The 22,974-nt window shown below is 44.9% G+C and overlaps 1 protein-coding gene across 9 annotated transcripts in view; it reads left to right on the top strand.

Moving 5' to 3' along the window:
* Positions 1–607: 607 nt before the first annotated feature.
* The window catches only part of MYO5A (myosin VA), a 96,511-nt gene continuing 74,144 nt past the window's right edge, over positions 608–22,974 (top strand). For 2 of the 9 annotated variants that reach the window (XM_048956853.1, XM_048956851.1), the window contains exons 1-3: positions 610–1,784; positions 17,232–17,342; positions 18,797–18,968. In XM_048956853.1, coding sequence (XP_048812810.1) covers positions 1,659–1,784; positions 17,232–17,342; positions 18,797–18,968 — 409 coding nt within the window. In that variant the 5' untranslated portion in view covers positions 610–1,658. Of the gene's footprint in view, positions 1,785–2,621; positions 2,718–17,231; positions 17,343–18,796; positions 18,969–22,974 lie in introns of those variants that run through there. The other 7 variants (XM_048956852.1, XM_048956850.1, XM_048956849.1 and 4 more) reach the window with 6 other exon arrangements.

Genomic DNA, 22,974 nt, shown 5'->3' with positions numbered 1-22,974 from the left:
GTCCCTGTGCAGTTTCAAGATCCACGTGGTATAAGTACACAATTAGATGGCAACCATGTCATATTAACACCCTCTGTACCCTGCATCTCTAACAACCAGAGGTGTCCAATGTGAGTAGCAACATCCAGATGCTGCGCCAAGGCAGAGCAAAGGAATACAGGCATTAGTATCCTAATTCTAGTGGGGAGGGGCATCAGTTGTCAGGCAAAGAGAAACCAGGCAAATACAGCTTTATGCCCAAATCTAATTAAATCAGTTGCACAAAACAGCCCTCAGGAGCTTGGTGTGCAGTCACTGTGCTCCTGGACATCCACCAGGCGGAAGGTGAAATTGCAGTAACGTGTTGTTTGATGGCTGGGGGCATTCTGTGGGCTGGAAAGAACAGACTGGGGATGGTGTAGAGCATGTGAGCAGGATGAATACGTTTTAACTAAAAGTGGAGTTAGACTGACTGTGTTGTCTGATCATTCCTCCTCTAGTAGCAGTGATACACCCCTTACAGATTCAAGTCTAGATATGTCTGAACGTAGCAGGCACTGAAGCCTATTTTTCACACTGACTGGTGGGAAAAAAATAGTGACAAAGCTACCCACTTCAGACATAAGTGCTTTAAAACTGGGACTAGTACTTTTTGTTCTGATTTTGTCTGAAAAACAGATTTCAGTTGGCCTTAGTTTATTTTATTGGAGAACAATGTTGCTTTCAATAAAAGAGGTATGTTTGGGTAATGTATCAGCATCCCTAGGCAATAGTACAGAATAGCTGTTGACATTCCTGGTACGACAAGATCTGTAGAGTTGTTTCCTCAATAGAGTTGAAGAAGAAACATCTGTGCGAGTCTTCCTTGAGAGCATTTTTAAATGTGCAGTGCTTTCTTGGAATTGAACTCTGAGGCTGAAATTAGAGCCAAGCGAGAGCTGTAGGTCCTTCTGAACATCAGTTCTCAGGTGATGGTTTTAAGCCTCTGAAAGAATTTCTGTAAGCTGTTGAAGACATCTATGTGATGTTCCAGAGCAATCTGCCTAGTAGAATTAGCAAGTTAACTGGGGCAAGATATCTGCGTGGGAATTTCGAAGAGTCATATAATCATAGAATGGCCAATGGAGAATCTGCTCCTTATGTAAGGCATGATGTGACAACAGCCAAGTAGGAAGGCTAACAGGTATGAGATGGGAACATCATTAAAATCTTACCATTAGATGCATGATGCAGGAGGTGCTTCTTGAAGTAACAATGAAGCTAGCAATCTATCTACATTACAATCAGGTTGTTTCTTGTCAACTCTCAGTGCTCCCTATTCCTGTCCTTAATGACAAGTGTGAAATCCAGCTTTATGCAAATTGTGTCAAATCATAGCGGATTTTGTATTCACACCTATTTTCTGCTGGTGCTTATAATTATGTTTTGCTCCTGAGCTCCAGCTGAGATGCAGTAATCACAGGCCAGGCAAACTCCTGAAATGAGTGTCTCTCATAGAATAGATGCTGTCCTGAAAAAGGGCATTGAGTATCAGATGTGGAGCAGCATACATAGGTGTGCTGTAGGATACCTGTAGGATAGTCTTAGTTGCTCTGGAGCCCAAGTGATGTGTTCTTTTGTTATGTCTGGAAGCAGACTGATAGGTTTTAGTGTAGATCTCTCTTTCGCCACAGGTGCACATGAAGAGCAGCTGTGCAGACTTCTTGGCCAAAAAGCTCACCCCTCACCTGCATGTCCATTCACAGGAACCAGTTATTGGTTTAACTGTGAAGACTGTACAGCTGCATCTAATACAAAGAACACAGGTAGGGCTCCATGTTTTCATCTTACTTGTCCTTATTTTTCCTTCGTCTCTCTCCCCGTGTCCTCTCTTTCAAGTAACAGTGAAGTACAGCCAGACCGCAGCAGTTGTTGGGAGTGCCTGCTGACAGTCACGACTCTGTCTTCATTCCTGCAGTCACCTCTTGAGGCGTGATTTGGAGGACCCCATCTACCCCGCAGCCAGTAGTCTCTATCTGCGTAGCGGGTCTGTCTGTCCCCTGTGACAGACTGGGCAGGTTGCTGGGGAGTCCAGATCCCGGCGGAACGCAGAGCTGCTGCTGACGCGGCCGGGCTCTGCAGGGCTGTGGCGGTCACAGGTCAAAGCACTTCTGTGCCTGGGCGCGTTCCCAAAGGCGAAGGGCGCACATGGGAGCGCTGCAGTTCTGCCATCCCAAGGACCCGAGCTGCAACGCGGGCTGAGGGAAACCCATTAAGGGCTGATTAAGCGAGGGTGCTGCTCGCATTCCCTTCCGACGAGGGAGCTGCATTTTCTGGAGACGTTTATTTCTCTCAGCCCCTCAGTTCGGAGCTGCGCGCGCCGCTCTGGGCCCAGAGCTCTTCAGCGTTCTGCTTACGAGCTGGGCGGTACTGTGCCCAGCTACGAGCAGCCGGCAGCGCAGGGCTGGGACAGGCCGCCCGGCCCCCTCGGCGCAGCCGGGTCCGGGGGCGGGCAGGGCCGGGCCGGGCCGGGCGCGGCTCTCGGGGCGCTCCGCACTCCGCCGCCCGCCAGCCGGTGGGAGGCAGCGCCGCCCGCCCGCCGCGCTCCCACAATGCACAGAGCGGGGCCCCGCAGCCCGCCAGGTAGCAGCAACATGGCGCGCCGCGCCGCCGCCTGAGCATCCTCCCGCCGCCGCCCGTCCGCCCGCCGCAGCGCGGCCGCGCCCCGCGCCATGGCCGCCTCCGAGCTGTACACCAAGGTAGGGCGGCGGCGGGCTGGGGGTGGCGGGGAGCGGCGGGGGGCCGGGCGGCCGGGCCGGGCCTCGCCTTAAGATGGACCCGGCGGCGCGGCCGAACCGGGGCTGAGCGCTGCGGGGGGTGGCGGCGTGCGCGTGCGGGGCCGAGCGCGGCGCTGTGCTGGTCGGCGTGCCGCCCGTCGGGGTGCGGCGCCGCGGGGTCGGGGCGCGGGCCGGCGGGGCTCCGGGGCGCTTTGCCGTGCGGAGCGGCGTTCGGTGCAGCCTCGCCCGCGGGATGACGCTGCGCCTTCGGTCGGCGTTCGGCGGCGACTCGGCGCCCCGCGGGCTGCTCGCCCTGTGTCTGCGGCGGCCCGGCGGCCCGTGTCCCCGCGGGTCTTCGCGACGCGTCGGCACCGTGGCTTGGCCTGCGAGCGGGCAGCGGCTGGGCTCGTGTCTGTCCGGGGCTTTGTTTCCGTCGCTCAGCCGCACCTGGTGCGGGAAGGCTGGGAAAAGCGGCCGGCGGAACAGGAGGGAGCACGGGGTCACCGGCCCGAACGCCATGAGAATCTCCAACAGCTCTTTCGGGAAGCTGCTGAAGTCCACGTGCGGCCCTCTGAAGGCCATCGTCCGTAGCCACCTGTACTGCACCACCAACCCATCCCCAGGGCGGGAGGTGCACGCCCTGCATCACGATGAGTGTCTGTGGGCATCTCCATTCCGTGTCTTGTGGACATTTATCTCTGCTAACTTTTTGCAAAAAGGGAAGAAAAATTCAGGTCAAAAGAGCAGTGGAGCTGCAGGGTTGTTCCCAAGCACTCAGTGGTGCTCAGCTTTATGGGGAATAACTTTGGGAAGTTACTCTTGATTTCCCTCTCTGTGGAGGTTCTTACCATGACAGTTAAAATCTCTCATGAGGAGTTAATCAGAAGTATTTGTCTTTAATGTCAAACACTGACCTTGGATTCACTGCCCTGGACAGCGAATGGCTCTGGGGCCACACTGTGCAGGGCAGGGCACAGGCTGCAGAAGCACGTCCCTCTGTTCTGCCTTCCCCAGGCAGGGCCATGGTGCTGCTCTGTCAGGTTTGGTTCCTCCGTAAGCAGTGGCAACAGAGCTCATTCTGGGTTGAGTGACACAGATGGTGGATGTAAGGTCATAGTGTGCAGAGGTAAGAAGAGCAAAAAAGTAAAATGCGTTCATCTTCCGAAAGCGGTGGTGCTGGATGACTGAGGACAGTAGAATTGCTCCTGTAGTTCCCTGTCGCACGAGGCTGTGCCTGTCCTCTTTAGAGCCATATGCAGGCACAGAAAGAGTGACTTTCACATCTTTTCTATGCTGGCAGGCGCAGCCGGGATTGTCATTCAGGACAGCTCCTTAAAGTACCAGAGCTTCCAATACAGCACCACACCCAGCACGTGGCGTTGGTGGCAGGTGTGCCTTGGTGGGTGCAGGAGGAAATGCATTTGCAGCACATCACTGCTGCCTGTGTGCTGAGTGTGTGTCTTGGAGCAGCGTGCCGCCACCATCCACCATCCAGTGTGTGTGCCAGGTGTCACTGGTAGTGGCTGGGAAAGTACATCAGTAGTGGGGATTGCTGTGCAGAGGGCTTGTTGGCATCTCTTGAACTGTTGTCTCAGGGTGTCTGTCCGGACTCAGTGACCACGTAGCCAGCCTCGCTACTCTGCGTTGCTGGTAGTTAATCTGGACATGTGAATTCAAGTTGGATGGAGAGCTGGCAAAGCTAAATGTGAGTAATGGCCTGAGCTGTGCTGTGCTGTGCATTGCCGCTCCCAGCAATGCTATGAATACAGGTTCTGCTGGGAGGTGTTACCATCAGTGTCTGTGCTCCATGGGCTGTGTCCCTGGCATTCTTAGTGTGTGTAGTGCCCCTGGGCTGTGTTGTCCTCCTGCCGGAATGCTTTCAATGGCAGATCAGTAGTCCTTCAAAAGTAGTTTTCAAAAGTTTTGGAACTTAGGAAATCGAGTGGAATTGTAATGTGCTTCATTCTAATTCCTTTTTTTCCACTGATTTGAGTTGTTCTTGCTTTATGCTGTTTTCCTGCAGCCCACTGCTTTGCTATCTCAAGGTATTTCTGTGTCAGTTTTGTGTGGCTGGGTTCAACATATTTATTTATTTACCAACTCATTTGTTCATTCACTTTGATCCCTGCTGCAATCCTCCCTTTCCAGTATCTTTCAAGTGAGCTCACCCAGTGTTGGTGACTGCAGCAATGTCACTTCTGAGCCTTCCAGCAAGCAGCACCCAGTCTCCCTGTGGACCATAGGCGTGAGTGAGCTGAGCTCAGCAGCTGACCTTCACTTCTGGTGAAGAAGTGGTTCCGTCTGAGGGTTTGTAGCATTGGGTTGACATAAGGAAGTGTTGGAGGGAACTGCATGGAACAAAAACCCACTGGTGTGGTTCCCAGCATTGCGAGAGTGCCTTTCTTGCTTACTGTGCTGTCTGCAGGCAGCTGCTTGGCTCTGAGGCCACAGCATTCCTAAAGCTCGTCTCCCTCTTCAACGAGACTCATCGTTTAATCTCTACAGAATTAAAGAAAGCATTTTTGCTATTGAAGTTGCTCACTGAGCGGGTTGAATTGGTTGAAGTCACAGAATCATCCCATATCACAGGATCTGATTTTGGTGGTCTGTTCCTAATGGGATTAAAGAGATAAAAGCAATAAGTGTCAGTAAACCCAACCGTGGGCAGTAAAGCTGCTGAGGGCAGAGTGGCACAGGGCCAGTGGCTGCAGGGTGCAGAGAAACCAGAACTCAGTGTGTACACATGGGACTCCATGCAACTCAGATTTTGTGACTTGAGCTTATGTTCCTGGAGTCATGACACCCGTGTGTGTCTGGGAGCACACGACCAGGCACTCCTCGTTGGGATGTTTGATTTGTGTGCTGGACACGTGGAGGTTATCTCTGGTCCAGTTCTGTGCTCCATGGAGCGCAGCAGTGTTTACTGCCGTGGCAGTCAGGCTTCACTCTGCTCCGTTTGTACAGTGGGACCGGGGCCAAGGAGCAGCATGAGGACAGGCTGCTGCTGGTCAGTCATGGTGGTGATGAACTCAAGCAGTGCTATCTTGTGCTCTTCTCCGCTGCAGCAGGGAAGAACTTCGTATTTTCCCTGAGAAATAGGTGGTTTTTGCTGCAGAAAATACAGTCTGGGTCAGAGCCAACCCGCATTTCTCGGGAGTTTCCTTCATGTCTGCAACTTTCACTGTTTCCTCTTCTGATGGTCTCTTGCTTAAGTAATTGCCATAGACTGTAGTCTCACTCATGGTACACCACAGGTGTATATTTTTATCTCGGAGGGCGATGCTCCTTAGAATTTCAATTTAAATCAGGTTTAAATCTGTACCAAAACTTTCAAGTAAGTGGGAATGCATCCGAAGGCACCCAAGCTGTGCTGAACTCAAGGGTTCTTTGTACAGAGCTTTTTCCTCCCACTGGCTTCAATCTGAGCTGCAGGATGGAGTCTGATGGGGTTGCTAAGGGCTCGTTTACCAATGCTAGCAGGAAGGCTTCCAGGGACTTTATGGGCAGAGCCCAGTGCCAGGGCCGACCTTTGTGTTTGCCTTTGCTTGGGACTGCATCATTTCCTCCATGTTCTCAGAATGCTTTGGCTTTGCTTAACCCAGGCCTTGCTTAACTCTGATCCTCCACAAAGCTTTATCTTTACTGGTGTGAGTAATCCTATTGCTTAATTTTACGCTTTGAAGTCAAGCCTGTGCATCTGCAAGGCTTTGACCTTCTATTTCCTCTTATTGCTGAGAAATAATTTTGCCATCATTTGCCTGCCCAGAATAATTGGTGCAGGAAAACAAAGGGAAGCATATGATGAGGATGCTTGCCTGTCAAGTTCCTGGTGTTAAACACTGTGTATGCAATGTTGCACTAAGTTGTGACCTGCCCACTTAAAGCCCAGTTTTCACATCTAATGGGAAGCACATATTTTCAGGGAGAGCTTCCACATTCTAGGCTCCTCACCATCTTGGGGAGATAAGGGGGCTGCCTGTCTCCTCAGCATTGCCCTCTTGCTGCAGGCAGCAACCTGACACACAGTGCTGGGTGAGGTGGGTCATCTGAGCTCCCCAGTGCTGCACATCTATTTTCCTTACTGGCATGGATTTGATTTCTTTGTCCCATTAGTGTGGGACAGTAGCTGTCAGAGACATTCTTTGAGTAATAGTGGCATGGAGCTACTCCAGGCTGGGGTAAAACTTCTTAAAGTGTTAGGTGGAAAAGGAGATGAGCAGATATCAGTGAGAGGTCACTGCAGCGATGGTAGGTCTGAGGGAAACAATATCAGGACTGAGCTGGAGGACAAGCAGTCAAGATCATTCAGGTATGGTTGTCCGTAAAGCTCTCAGGTTAATTCACTTCAAATAAAACCTGCCACCAGTAATTAACAGGATAATTGGCTTGCTGAGTTCACTTAGCTCAGAGGAGACAACGGAGATGGCTGAGAGCAGACTCTTCCAGGCTGCTTATGCTTTAGTGTGATGAGAGTCTTGTTTTTAAAATTAAAGATAATGGCTAAAGCAGCACTGCTTTGAAGAGCTCTCATTCTTCCTTTATAGTAAGTAGTTACACAGGAGGAACATACGACTTGACTTGCCATGTTTCGTAAGACTGCTGTGTGGTTAGATGCAAACTGCGTGCTTCTAGCCTACTTCTAAATATAGAAGAAGAGATGCTTATTTGAGGCATTAGCATCCCCATATGGGCTTTTGTAAATGGCTGAAAAATCATGAAGTCTCACTGCAGTTATTTGCAGTGCCTTTGAATTCTTTGATTTGATTATCACAAGCTGAGAGAATTTTGCAATTGCTCACTGACTGATGGGAGGACACTCTTTGTAGAGCTGGAGAGAGAAACTAAAATATTATGGGTCAGCCTAACAATGAGGGAATTCATTGCCCCAGCATGGCGTGTCACACGTTACCCTGCAGACTGCATGGGTTATTCATACATATCCTTAAAGCAGATGACCTCAGCTGTTTTGCTCAGGGAACCAGTGAGATTCTCAAGTTGCCTTATGAGTTACTGTGCAGCAGGACAAGAGAGACTGAAATATTTTCCATGGAGGTTAAGCCTATTTTGCTTGGAAAAGAAACAGCAATTGCCTTGGAAAGTGCTGAAAATCTGTGTCACAAGAGATACAAGATGGAAATAGATGGTCTAGAATATATGTATGTTAAAGTAAGTAGAATATGTTTTTTGTTTTATTGGTTTTAACAGAGGTGAAGATGACAATCTAATCATATAAGAGCTTATTAATAAGAGTTTGAAGTAAATAGAGTTTTGGTTTGTTGTCTGGAGATATGTAAGGAAGACTATTTGCAAACATTTCAGACAATGATTTCATTTGCTTAGGATATTCTCCTTTAGAGGAATAAGAGAAGTACTGGCAGAAGTTGTTCAGATTTGATGTCAGAGTGCATCTCTTTGTGCTAACAGTCATGAAATGGAAATACAAGGGCAGCATAAATGATGTACAAACAGTCAGCTATCAGTGCTTGCAGAGAAAAGTAGTGGAACATGCCTTTTTCTAAGGCTAAGTATGGTGCAGAAATCTAAGCTGTGGCGTAGAAGGGCTTTGATTCCTCTCCTCTCACCAGCACAGCCACATCTTATGGAGTTTCCCGTGCTGACTGAGGCAGGCAGTGGTGCTGACTGTTCCGGGACGTACAGCTGCGGCTGCCCAGGAGCTTCCTCCAGGCTCTCCTGTGCAGGCAGAAGCGCCGTGGTTCCCCTCTGAGCACCTCTCAGCCCCACTGTGCCTGTTGGGCCCAGTTCTGCTTTCAGCTTCCCCAGCCCTGGTGGAGGACATCTGGCAGATGTCACCCTGCCTGCCGGCTCTGTGCTGAAGCATGTCGGGTTGCTCACACCATTTCTAGTTCCTCGTATGAAGACTTGCTATTAATTACCTATGGAAATATGGTGAGACTAAATATGGCTCCGTTAATGGGCTCGCTGACATCAGGTTGTGATACGGTGTTGCAGCGAGGCATTGGTGGTGTAGACTGGGCTGCAGTGGCCGAATTCTGCTCTGGGTTAGCTGAGTAAAACTGGTTTTCCCTGAGTAAAGTGGGCCAAGGCAGTGAAAGCTGTGTTTTAGTATAATTGCATCTCAAGCTGGAGCTTCTGTACAGTCTAACAAAAAAAAAAAAAACCCAAAAAACGGTTGCATGCTAACTGAATGCAGTGGTTTGCAGTCATTCATTTTTTGTTTTTAGAATGCCCAGCAGGTATTTTACGTTTCATGTGACTTTTCTCATGTGAAATCAGAAGGACCGATCCCAACCTTATTAAAAAATGCTCAGAAAAGTACAGCCTTGCCTACTGTCAGCATTTGTACCAAATGCCTTTCCTTCCCTTTTTGCTGCATGTCTCACAGGTAAGTCAGCAGTTGTCTGCATTCTGGATGCCTTTCAGATGAAGATGTTCACCTGTCTGTGCCGCTGTGTACCAGGTGATAAGCTATGGCTGTGCTGCTCCTCTCTCAATAGCTCCTTGTCTCAAACTCCAGTGCCACAGCACAGCTCAGTGCATCTGCCTGATCAATGCAAGCATTATTTCTCCTTCCTGTCTGGGCGAGTACTAGATACACCAAATAATCTCATCGCAGAGATGCAGATGGCTCTCTGCTGAAGCACTGACACAGACAAAAGACAACGCTTCCTCTCTCAGTGCCGATGAACCTAAAATGGGCATCCAGCTGCAGTCAGCACTGGGAGCTCCAGCTTCCCGCGGCACAGCTTGGGTTGTGCGGTACACTGCATGAAATGGTGTGGTTCTCCTGCCTGCTGTAGGTGAGCCTTCCAAGGGCTTTGGGGAAAATCACTGGAAAAAGCTGCTGTAAGATAGTAGAGGAAATGAAACAAATGTTATATAAAAATCAGCATGTAAAAATTCATAAGAGACATGATGGTCTTCCATGGTCTGGAGACAAGTGTGACATCATGCAACCTTTTCCTAATATTCCTTCTTCAATACAACATGTTTCATTAGCTTAATATTCAGCTTTTCATTTGCCCTTAATTTTTTTGTGGCCGCTATTCTGTAACTCTTGTAACGTGTTTTTCAGGTTGGTTGTTCTAGGAGGTATTTTAGGGCAGACTTGTAATTAACTTCTTTTTGAAATTGCCAGCATGTAATTCCGTGTTGGCCTTCATTTTGATGGCAGAGGTTGAGGTGCAATGCACTGCATACCTCTCAATGTGGGTCTGAACCAAAAGTTCAGTTTTACCAGTGTCAGAACTCAGCAGTTTGCTGTTGTGTAGTTGGAGATAAGTGTCCCACTTCTAATCCATGTTTTTGATGAGATTATTGTGCTTATTCAGAAAGTTGGTTATGTGTTTATTTGTGCCTCAAGCAATGACCTAAACGTTCGTGCTTCACTGGGAGCAGTGTGGCCGTGCTGGGTTTCCAGTGTCTGCATGGACACTGCAGTTAGCTTTGTGTAACTGATAACACAACCTTAATTAAACGTCAGGAACATCATGTGGTCAGACTCAAAATATACCAAAGCAGGACTGCGTGTGACTTCCCTGGGCTGTGTGGTGGTGTTCAGCTGTGTGTGCTGCTGGCATCACAACTGAATAATGCACAGACCAAGGCTTCAGAAGCAGCAGCTGGCTGAAGATGGCAGCTGCTGGAGGATGGGCAGCCAGGTGTGGAAGGAGAGCTGGGGAATAAAGCAAAGGCTGGTAAACGCTGCTACTGCATGCGGCACTTCAGAGGCTTTTTTGAATGGGCAACAGTTTGATAGCTAATGTGTTGTGTGATATAGTAATGACTAATTATAAACCGAATCTGTCTGTCCCTATGACGTTAAAGAGAAGGTCAAGAACAATCAATATGGAATTAGAAAGTAAAGCTTTTAAAGATGAAGAAAAGAGATAGATTCACTATTTTTCTATAGATTTGGCAGTGCAAATAAAGGTTTTCTGGTTTGATATCACTCCCAGTGTGTGGATTTCCAGGGGGATCATTTTATCTGGACTTTATCCGAAAGGTTGCTATAATTTTAATATCTAAATTAAAAAATAATAATAAATTTTTTTTTTTGGTGACCAGAATTGCTCATAGTTACATTCTTATATTGCCTGGGTTTGGGATTTAGCTTTTTTCTGGCATCACTTCAAAGTAAGGCAGAGTTTCATGTAAACTGATGTAAGTTGAATTCATGTGAGTGGATGGACATTTCCCCAATGGCTAACCAACAGTTTTAAGTTGTACTGCAGTGGTTTTTCATAGGATACTCATAGTTAAGGCCCATTCTGGTTGTACCTTGGACCAAAGACACGCTTGACAAAGCAGGAGTTGTTACAAGTGACCAAGTCCTAAATACAAAGCATACTTTAAATAAATATTAAAAAAAAAGACCTTTGGTAGAAGCAGTTTCCCTGAATGTAAGGAAGGGCGCAGTGTCTTACATCCATCAGGCCCTGTCCCTGCCGCAAGGAGAGCAGAGCTCAGCACTGCCCTCCACTCCCTGTGAGGAGCTGCAGCCTGCTCAACCTGCTCTGGGCTGAGCAAAGCCAGGGACTCAGCCACTGCTCACACAGCACGCCCTGAGACCCTTCTCCATGTTCACAGCCCTCTGGTTGCTGGAGCTGTGGCAGAAGGGCAGTGACTCCCTGCTGTGGTACGGCTGCTAGCTCGGGGCAGTTGTTTAGCGGAGAGGGAGATGCAGGCATAACGTGTTCACCTATGCATACAATTACATATTCATGTGTCAGCTTTTATTTCCACCTGGAGCAACCTTCAGAAGAGCCTGCCATGCTGATTGGTTCTGCAGTGACACAGCCAAGCTGCTACCCTTGGTTTATGTGCCCCAACTGTTAGGTTGTTCTTTCTGAAATTCATCTCTGCAGTGACTGTGGTAGTTGAACACAAGGAAACCTCTGGCATTTATCAGTTCGTGGCTGTGCTGCTCTGTTCGTTGGAGTTCACTCTTTGTTTGCACTTGTTCTTGAGGAGGAGAACTGCTGTTCTGCTGCAGTCTCTTTTTACATACAGGTCTGTCTCTGCATTTGACCTTTACCAGCGTGGAGGTAACTCAGAGGCCTGGCTTGATGACTGAAACTGTTGGTGGCATTACTTGATGTTGTTGGTGACTCGTTTTCTACTTGTTTATCTCAGGATGAGTTTGTAAGTCGCTCCCTGGGTGCATTAATAGTCACAGCGCAGCCGCCTGCGGGCCCCAGGGCTCCCATCTGCCATGCTGGTCCCAGGGGCACCGCGTTGTCCCAGGGCTCTGTGGTACATTGTTTTTCCGTCCCTTTCCTAGTTCTGCTTATGTAACCATTAGGATGATGTCAACCTATGGAGTTCAGTGAAAGCTATATGTAAGAGCATCTCAAGATATCAGTGTAATTTGTTCCATAGGAAGAAGTCTCAGGCTATTTAAACTCAAAGACGCATCTTCTTTCAGCATTTTGAAATTGGCCTTAAAATGTGTTACAGCGCTGTCAGCAGAAGGAGCTGCTGGTCAGAATGATTCCTTCAGACACTGGAGTTTACCAGTGTAGCAGTCCTTGCTTATACAGAAGGGCTGACTATGCAGAGCATTACAAACAAGCTGTATGACAAGGCACCAGTGAGACCTGACCTTCTGTTTCATTTAATTTACTGATCTCATAAGGATAGAGCAGTAAAGTCCAATAAAAACTAAGAACTCTTTTCCTTATTTCCTACCATAACCATGTGAGAGTAATGAGGTCTGGGAGGAAAGTGAGGATTTCTTAGCCATAAGGCAACAAAGAACTGTTAGAATGCAGGACTGCTTATTCTCCCTGCAGGCCTGGGATGAGACCTGCAGAAGTTTCAAGCAAAAATATTTAGCTGAATTCTCTTTCTCTGAGCCTTAAAAAATATGCAAAATATGTTTTAGATATAAAAGAAAATTGATTGCATATTAATCAAGATATCTGCAGAGTTCACAGTTCTAAGAAACAGATATTAATAACAACTGAAAGTTTGGGGAACCTTGGGGAGATAAATTTCTCTTCCTGAGTTAGAGATTTATTATAGTCTTCCTATTAGAAAAACAGCTTATGTGAAATTATTTGTCAGATAAAGCATTAATACAAATGGTCACAGATGTTCTCCCCACTATATATCATATTAATGTCTTTTTAAACTAATACATAATAAATATTAGGTCTTAAACTGTATGAGAGGTGTAGAAATGGCTGTTGCTGAGCAACGAGACAGAAAATACTCTCCATGCCAGAAGAATGCTGCTACTGCTAAGCAAATCAATAATTTTTGTTGTGATTCTCTTGGAAAGTTAATTATGCCATTTCCCTCAGGTCATAATAAGGATTTAGAGAAGTTGCTCAGAAATTTTGCATCCTGCTTGTCATGGCAGCGAAGTCTTTGGCTGCTTTCTGATCCTTCCTGGTTACCTGCCGTTTCTCTAATAGGACAAAGTCTTGTCTTTCTTTTCATACTGCAGCCAGCAGCAACACTGTTACTAGAAATGCAGTGCTTCCTCAGGCCTGTGTCTGTATGGGAGTAGTGCAAAAAATCATACTGGTCTCAGCACTGGGGGAACTGGGACCTGCTGCTGCTTCCTGTGTTACCGATCAGGATCTCTGCATGGGATCTAGGCTGGTCAAGTTAAGACTTGTGTTTAAGCCTGTTACTCACCTAGACATGCATCTGCTTGTGTTATTAGTACAAAAGGGAAAGTTTTTCTCAGTGGTTTTAGGTTCAGAATTGCCACCTGTGGTGTTGGCATTGTGAGATCATTGTAAGGCAGAATACAGGCTGAAAGCTAATTATTCCAATCGCATCAATTGATGTTTTCAGAGCAATCCTACCCTCAGCTCAGGAAATCTAATAAGTAAGCATTTTGCATAGGTAAGCTCAACTGTTTCACCCAGCCTTTCACAGCTTTTGGACTGCCTTGTAGCTGTGCCTTGCTAACAGGCGCTTTTCCTTTTCCAGCCTTAATGATGCAGACTGTTGTCTCCAGGTGACCATGCTCAGAGTTAGCAGCAGGCTCATGCTGCATGAGTTTGGTCCAGTTTGGGCTGTTGCTATTCCGTCAGCTTCCTCAGCTTGTGCTGCCGGTATCTCTTCAATCCAGACATTAACAAACTGCTTTATTCCTACCCAAAAATAAGGTCATTCTTGAAGGAGAGAGAGGTGATGTCTGTCTTAAGTTCTTCATGACTAGCACCTGAAAAGCTGTGGGTTTTAAGGCTGTCTGTAAATGAAAAACTGTCATCTTTGCTAAAGTGAAAGCCATAGGAGCTCAAGGGAGGTCATAAGGGCAGGTCTTCGGTGCTAGGGACACCTTTGTTGGGTTTAAATTTCTTGTTTCTTTTTGTTAGGTTGTAGATCACCTTGTGAAGTCTTTCAGGGCATCTCAGAAGTGCTGCTGTGCTGGACAAATATCTGCATCTCCTGTAATTGTGGTTATGCAGTGGAAGTGGAAAACCGACTGCTGAAGCCAGTGCTGGGCCGCTTGCATTTCTAATTCTGTTCCGTCAGCAATGTCAGTTTGTGCTTCAAGAGGTTAATATCTCAGAAGAGAAGCTTTCTGAGTCATATGGTCTCATTTGATAGATAATTGTTATAGTCTGCTGATTTCTTCATGTGATCTAAGATGAAATCACGAGGTATTACAGAACGCTGCAATTTTCTATTATACTTTCTTATTATATGAAATTCTGATAATCCAGTGAAATTTCTGAGCCGCCAGTGAGAAATGAATATGTTGCCCTGTTGTTTCTTCAGGGTCATCCTACCAGTAACTATCAGTGACACTGAGCCCCATGTACTGCCTCACAGCACTTGTCCTTCCAGCACAGAGCATGGTGCTTTTGTTCGTCCCTGGGACTGTGTAGCTAATGGTGTTTGACGTCACTGCTGAGGCTGGAAGAGTCTAGGCAAGAAATGTAATTTTGACTTACCCCTGTTTATATGTATTCTTTCTGAACTCACAGCTATCTCATCAATGTGCCTTCTATTCATTCTGACAATTTCTGAAGCTAGTTTAGAGTAAGCAACAGCCGTATTTTCCTAAAATGTCATTCACTTACTTTCCTTGAGTCAGTCTAACTGTTATCTCCCTATCAACGTTTTCATCCTGGTTCATTGAGCACAATGTCAGTAAAGTTAATCTAATTCTTGCTGTCATTTTTTACTGCAATTTCAGTGTTATTTTGGGCTAGAAATTCCTACCCCTTTTTAGAAGATTGATTTGAAATTCATTGTCTCTAGAAGTTTATCGTGTTTTAGTCTTATTTTAATGTAGGCATAAGCTTGCTTTTGTATATTAGTCAATAAGGATGAATATTAGGCATACCAGAGCAAGGTACCCAGGTGCAGACCCAAGACCTAGATGACCTTGGTCCTGTTTCTGCCAGTTACAGTTCTTTGCTTTCTGCTTAGGCTTTGGAGCACACAAAAGACTTTATGGCAGTGGAATTTTACCATCAACTGATTATGCAAAAGATAGAATGAAGATCTGGTTTGGCAAACCATTCTGCTAAGTTGGTGAGGTGAGAAAGCTGGGAAATGATTCACTGCTTCTGATTAGGACTATCTCTCTCTTTACTCCTACTTGCTCCTTCTACCAGGTGTTTCTTTGGCAGCAATTTAGGGTTAGGCAGTGATGCTACAGCTTAGTGCTCTTAGGATGACTTTAATATCTGTGAGGTTATGTCATATGGAAGATTCGGCTGTCTCTAGTAACCCAGTTTCTATGGTGATCTGTTTTCTGCTTTCTCCTTCCTTTCTGCAGACAGTAGGAAATGTACAGTTTCAACTGAATAAATTAGAGGTGCCTATTTCATTCTGGCATAGATCACATAATTAGAAACTGCTGTGCAGCATTTGCTGCCTGAAGTTAACTTGGTATCTTACAAGATTGCCTTTCTAAACTGGAAAACAGTGCATGACCAGCGTGCTGGCCCTTCTGTCCTGACCGTCTTTATAGCTTACCTCTTCTGTCTGACCTTTTCTTTGTTCCTGGTGGAAAACCACACTGTAGATGAGAAACTACTGCTTTAGCTGAGGAAGTAAGAAGTTGTAACAGTTGGGCCTAGTGCAGTCCATACACGTTTTGTCTTCAGCTGTGACTGATTGGGCAATGTCTTTGTGTTAAACTGACAGATTTCCCCAGGCTCTGGGGAATAGTTGTTTAGTAGTTTTCAAATGATAAAGAACTTACTAATGCTGATAACAAATTTAACTCTCAGAACCATCTGAACTCTTTTCAGCCCTTTATCTGTCAGTCTTGGTGAGGTTCTTAATGTTCTGTCAAAAGAGAACTGGGGAGTACTGCAGCAGCTGGTGTCAGAATCACAGAAGTTGGATGGGACCTTTGAAGGCCATCTAGTCCAACTCCCCTGCAATGAGGAGGGACACCGACTGCTTCACCAGGTGCTCAGGGCCCCTCCAGCCTGACCTTGAATGTTTCCAAGGATGGGAAGCCTGTTCCAGTGCCTCACAACCCTTACTGTAAAAAAAACTTCTTCATTTACCCAGTATAAATCTCCTCTCTTCTAATTTGAAACCATTTTCCCTTGTCCTATCACAGCAGCCCCTGCCTTCTTTCTTACAGCCTCCCTGTAGATATTGACAGGCTGCTCTCAGGTCTCCATGAAGCCTTCTCTTCTGCATGCTGCGCAGCCCCAGCTCCCTCAGCCCTTCCTCACAGAGGAGGTGTTCCATGCCTTGGATCACTTTTGTGGCCCTTCTCTGCACGTGGTCCAAGAGGTCCATGTCTCTCACATATCTCACATACTGAGGACTTCACAACTGATTTTTTTTTTTTAATTTCTTCTGGATGTTAAACATAAGCAATGGGAAAATGTGCTGCTTTTTTTTTTTTCTTTTTCTTTTAGTTTTGGACTTTTTTTTGTTTGGCTTGGTTTGTATTCAAGGATGTTTCCTAAAAACCGTCATTAGGCATTGTTCATTTCAGTTCACACCAAACGGAAGCCATCCAGATGAGCCACCCTTCTTTGTTGTGGCATTCCCAGGGCTTAGCATTGGAGAACACAGCCAGGCAGCTGCACGAGTTTGGTACACGTGTAGCACTTCTAAGAGCCTGGCAGCAAAGCCCGTATCTTTGGCTTGGGTGAAAATGATCACAACAGGAATTAGACTTTTCTTCTCTATTGTTTGGAGGGACTTCAGAATCTTCTCAGAAGAGCTGCTTTTAAGTAATTTTTTTGGTAGCCAAGTTTTTGACCTCTGAACACATAGGTAGTTTATTTTGTTGATTTTCAGCAGTGAATGTGCGTCTTAAACATTATTTTATATAGGAAATAGCCTTTTCTTACTGCAGAAAGGCAATGAAGGCAATGCATACGTAGCTTTGTGCCAGCAGAATAACTTAGTCACTTCCTCTGTGCTAGTCAACATATCTTTTGCTTAAAGGTTTGGCTATAGACAGATGTATTAAAAAAGGAAAAAAAACCATTTTGGTATCATGTATGTTGATAATTTAATGATATTGCTTCAAGAAGTCACAGATCTTTTGCTGTTGTTTTTATGTTGCAGTATGCCAGGGTTTGGATTCCTGACCCAGAGGAGGTCTGGAAGTCAGCAGAACTTCTGAAAGATTATAAACCTGGAGATAAAGTTCTTCAGCTTCGACTTGAAGAGGGCAAGGTAGGTCTACTTGTTAAATCTGATGTTGTTCTTGGGAGACTGGTGTATCTAACACATGAAGCTATATTGTAAAACTGTAGCCCTATTTTTGTGTGTAGCCCTATTTATGTGCTATTATTCTTGACCACAGAGTTTGAGCATTACTTTTTGTGTGAATTCCATTTTGTCTAATTTTTTTTGAAGTAACTAAGATAACAAAAATGTTGGTTGTATCCAGCTGCCTGTATGATTCAGTTACATATATGTATCCTTTTCTACTTACCCTGTTGAAGTATCAACCCTGGTTGATACTCCAGGGGGCCACAAGGAAAATAGTGTTGCAGAAAGAAATGGTGACTTTCAAGTTCAGCATTGCTACGAGGAAGTTAATATCAATAGGATGGAGCAAGGATTAAGAGCATTGCCAGAATGGTGCGAAATGCAGCATGGAGAAGGGATGACATCTCTCTGAAAAGATCACTTCTTTGCAGTGAAGGCCTGTTTGTATTTTCTTATGCCATTTGAATGGTTATTTAATGTCAGTGTATAATGGAAGTGGTCCTTCATGTCTTCTCATAGAAAATAAAGATCTGCAGTAATCCAAAGATTTATTTTTAATTTCTTTTCTTTCTACCAGTGGGCAGCTTACAAGCCTTTTTCAGATGGAGGTCTACATAGTAATTAAGTAAAATGAACAGATTATATGTATAGAGTAGTTCCTAAGTTAAAACACTTTAATTGAATGAATTTCATTCATTGACTCACTCACATCTCTGATATGGCAAACTGAGCACAACCTTTTCAATCAGGCAAGGTCTGTTTTGCTCCACCCTCCACATTCCAGACTGTGCAGTGGTGCTGCACACTGGTGTATTGAATGTAGAATGCAGATGTTTGCCAGTCAAGACTCATTGTGCTGGGACAAGAGAATGCCAGGTAAATAAGGTACTGTTTCCTCCAGAGACAGATGCAGCTAAAATATCTACATTAGAGATTAATTTGCATAAATCTGTGTGAATTATAAGTAACATTTTTTTTCAGTTTGTGTTTTCATAGAATTCCCGTCCTTGCCAGCATTCCTGTGTAATGTTGTTGTATATATGGCTGGCTGTAGGCTGATGGAAAATTATTTCCTCTGTCCTGCTCAAGAGGAGAATAATATGGAAAACTAATTAGATTTGTGATAAAACACATTTCAGTTTATTTAATAAAAAGATTTGGCAGCAAAAACAAGGCATTTGTTTAAGTAATAGTTTAAAAGGATGAAATACATTTATTATTGCCTATTGCTTGTAGAAAACCCCTTTGGGAATTTTTTAATGATACTTTTGGAGAACCCAAATCACCAGACCATGCAAGTGTTATCTTGTGTTTTTATACCTTGTGAATCTTTTGCTGGGAAGAATGGTGGGAGGGGTGGAATGAAGGGATCTAAACAGCAGTTCTTTCAACACGTGCTTGTATTTAATTTTCAGGACCTAGAATATTGCCTCGATCCGAAGACTAAGGAACTCCCCCCACTGCGAAACCCTGACATCCTTGTTGGAGAAAATGATCTCACTGCACTCAGTTATCTCCATGAACCCGCTGTTCTACACAACCTCAAAGTTCGATTTATAGACTCTAAACTCATTTATACCTATTGTGGCAAGTATTGTGTCTTTTTATCCTGTAATCTTCACAGAGACTGCAGCAGACAGGAAAAGTTTGTTATTGATATTTGTACTTTTAACTTAGTGGTAGGGTAGGTTGGGCTGTTCTTGTGAAAGTCCCTTTTTTTATGTGGTCAGTAAGTGCGTCAAGTAGGCTTGAAATTATTAAGGCTCAAAGAAAACTGACTTCACTTTATGTTCTTCTAGCTTCCCAGTGGGCTCTGTTTATAAAATTTTAGCCATGGACAATTTTAGCCATGGGATTCCTTGCTGACTGTTGTTCCCCTTAGGCATGTGTAGATAGGCATGGGCTGGAGGAGAGCTTCACACGCTGAGGATGTAGGAGGTTAGCCTTGCTGTTTGATGGATTTATTGCTTCCTGCCTTTGATTGCCTCCATCTGTACTGAGCTGCCATATCTGTGCTGAAGATACCCTTTTATTTTCCTTTTTGTTTTTTCTAGTCAGTGGAACTATGAGAGTGCGTTTGTAACAGTGTGTGAGCTAGTGCTTGTCCATTCACGAGCATGAATAGTGTGAATTTTAAAAATACTTTTTAGCTCACAGTGGATGTTACCTAAAACTGTAATCGCCTGTAACATTTTCATACAGCCAAACTGTGGGGAAGTTACTTCGTTGTAGGTACAAAATTGTAGCTGAGTTGTCTGTTTTAAGGACGCATTGATAGATAGTTTAGGCTTAATGCTTTTGGCTTGTGTGCATGTGTTTCTTTTAAATTTTAGTTTTTAGTAACTTTTTAATGTAGCCATTATATTATAAACAGCCTGTTAACTTTTTGAGTATTTCTTTGGTTTGCTTATTTTTTGGACACTGTGCTGGTACATAAGGAGCAGTTTAAGTCATTAGGGTTTTGTTGTCATTTGTTGGTTGGTTTTTTTTGTTTTTGTTTTTTACATTTAGGTCTGAGTAAAAGAAAACATAATATGATGATGTGATTCCTGGAAATCAAATACTAAAAATTTCCTTCTTGTGATTGTCTGATTAAAACAAAGACACATTCTTCCCATACATGTAGTCAAATTACAATTTGCATATTCATCAGAGCTTAGTTTATGCCAGCAGAAAACATACCCCATGATTTCTTTTTAAGTATACAATTTAGCTTTGTTTCTAGTCAAGTGTTTGTAGGACAGTTCCAGTTCTTATTACCATGTGCCAGCGGTTATTGAGCCCTCTCCATGTTACCGTACCTTAGACTTGCTATTTATGATTTCCTTGTGCTTTGCACTCTTTGCATACTGTAGAGTAGACTTTCGCAAAGCTGCGGATGTCATGTTGCAGGATGGCCCTTGACAGATAGCAGCAAATCGTGGCTGCTGGTATCTGCAGTAGAAATTTCTATTTTGAATTATAAGGCCTTGTTCTGTCCTGGTCTGCAGGTGGAATGTACCGTGTGTCAGATTTCCCTATTCTGGATATTCTTACAGTTCCACTATGGTGAGGGATGTGGGAAATGAAGGCAAGCAGCGTGTTGGGCACTTCATGGTGGCCAGAGCACAAGCATTAGTGTTGTGCTACATTTTGCTCACACCAGCAGTTCTCAACCTGCGGGGCCCAGCAGAGTGCATCTGTTCCCAATCCTGCTCTGAGCAGTGCCTGGACCATGCAGGCCTGAATCTGACTTTGCCTCCCTCTGCTTGCAGGCAGCCTTCATTCACATAAGTTTGGGAGATGATGCATACCTGTATCTCATCCTGTCACACAGTTAGAGCATGACCACAGGTACCAGATGGTTTAGGCTAGAAGAGACCTCTGGAAGTCTTCCAGGAAGCTCCCTTCTTACAAACAGATCTGACGAGACTGAGTTGCTCAGGGCTTTGACTAAAGACACCACAGCCAGTCTGGGCAGCCCCATCTAAGGGTGTGTGTTTTAATCCCCAGACTTCTCAGCTTCCCCATCTTGGATATAGTCCACATGTCTGTCCCAAGTGCCTCCATGGCAAAGCTCCTGAGGGGGGAGTGTTCAGTGAAAGGGCTTTTGTGTAACTGGAGTCTCACAACCCGACCTTGTAAATAGTTTCCAGTGTGGTGTCTGCAAGTACAGCCATGCCTGTCCTGTGAGACAGTCTGCCCGGTTTGTGTTTTGTTTGCTTCTAAACATGGATTATGTTTAGTGTTCTGTAAAGGAGTGTGTTGTCTGCTGGTTTTGTTCTCTGTTTGAGAAGACAGGTTGTTTTTATGTTTGTCCTAGTGCTGCTTTAGTTGTGGGTATGGCTGATGTTATACAGTTTCTCCTAGGGCTAGAGGGCTTTTAGCAGCTTATGGAATTCATTGATTTGGGATTGCTGAGCTTGATCAGCCCTTCTGCTTCCCAATAAGTGATGCTTCTGTGAAATGCATGCTGGGTGAATTAGAAATACGTAGACTGTGCACTGTGGCAATTTCAGCTGGTCACAGTGCAGGTGAGTGAGTTCTTATACCAACTGGGGGACCGAAGAGTACAGTATGGCATGCATTTGTTGTCTTGGGTGGTAGACATATATACATTGCAGTGTAAGCTAAGTAAAATAAAGCTAGTGTGTTAGCCTTTAAAAACCTGATCCTTTGGCCAAGGACATTCACCTTACAAATCACTATCAATTTCTGTCCTAAGTATGTGTTATTTGCCTTCTTCAAAAGATTATTGTCTTAGAGTTCTGCTCACAGAAGGAATTGCATGTGCCTCCTTATTCTGGTTCAGACATTAGTCAGGTTAAGTTAAATACTCAGTGAAGGTGATTTGAGCTAACCCAGTTGATTTAGCCAGAAGGAGATTAGAAAACACATTAATCCACCAAGAGAGTTATGGTGACGCTATTCCCAACCAGCAGAACTAGACTGGGAAAGGATGGATTTCCATGGCCCCAGAAATTAATTCAATTATTCTTTTCTTAGAGTAATGGGTTGAATGGATATTAAATTCTTTATAATTTCACTTTGAGGTAAACCAGACTTTTAAACAGAAGAACTCCTGATTTCTTAATTTCAAGGCCAGCCTGTCACCAGAAATCCAGAGCTGATTTATTGTTTTGTTTTGCTGTTGAGAATATGAAATGAAGAGTTCATGACAGAAGCTGAAGGGTTATAAGGAAAAATAAATGGACAACATGCTATGACTGTGATCAAAACTCAGTAAATATTCCTGGCTAGTTCAGATGTATAAATACTGCCTGGTACGAAGGACAGCAAACTTTGACAAGTTAGTAAAGTGTTTGCATTAATATCTGGTTTAACCACAGATGGTGAATACATTCAAAATGAAAGAATTGACCACATTTACTTCGGATGTATGTAAGAAGAATGGCAGAAAGTAACAAAAAGTAATAAAATTTCATGTGACTGCAGGAATGAAAGCACACAATGTGGGAAGGGCCATGATATTTCTTATAAGAACAGCAGTACCGTTCAGTGGAGGTAAAAATAAGTTATGTATGAATTATTCAGAATTATTATCCTGGGAGGTAGACTGGTTTAAAAGTTCCCATAGAAAGCACATAATTCCTGCCTTGCTTGTTTTGGTTATTTCCAGATGGTAGCAACTTGTTGGTTTCGCAAGCCACTACTGCAATTAAGTGCTTTAATGTGTTGGAGATTTGTCATGGAGCTGCAGTCTTGAATTCAGGGGTTCATTTTTACCAGTGCAGCCAGAAGCAGGAGGGAATTGTCTGAAGTTTTGCACGGCTTTTTTAATGTCTCTTTGAATACATGTGCAAGCTTGAGAGGCTTTAGGAGTCCATCCATCACAGCCTCAGTGCCAACGGCTGTTGGCAGCCAGCCTGTTGGCATGGGGTGGGCTGAGTTGTCTAACACGTCTCTTTTTCTCCATGGCAAGTCATGGAGTCATAGGCTCATAGAAGCATTCGAGTTGGAAGGGAGCACTAAAGGTCACCCAGCCTACCTGTCCTATAATGAACAGTCCCAGAAGGACTCCTCAGTTGCAGCTGTGCTATGCACACTTTGGTAATAAGCAGCACTGCACAGAAGTGCTGACAAACATCGGCTG

This window comes from Lagopus muta, chromosome 10, assembly GCF_023343835.1.
Source record: "Lagopus muta isolate bLagMut1 chromosome 10, bLagMut1 primary, whole genome shotgun sequence".
NCBI classification, from domain to species: Eukaryota; Metazoa; Chordata; class Aves; order Galliformes; family Phasianidae; genus Lagopus; species Lagopus muta.
Note: the sequence above shows the minus strand (reverse complement) of the source record. Positions and strands in the feature narration are given on the sequence as shown.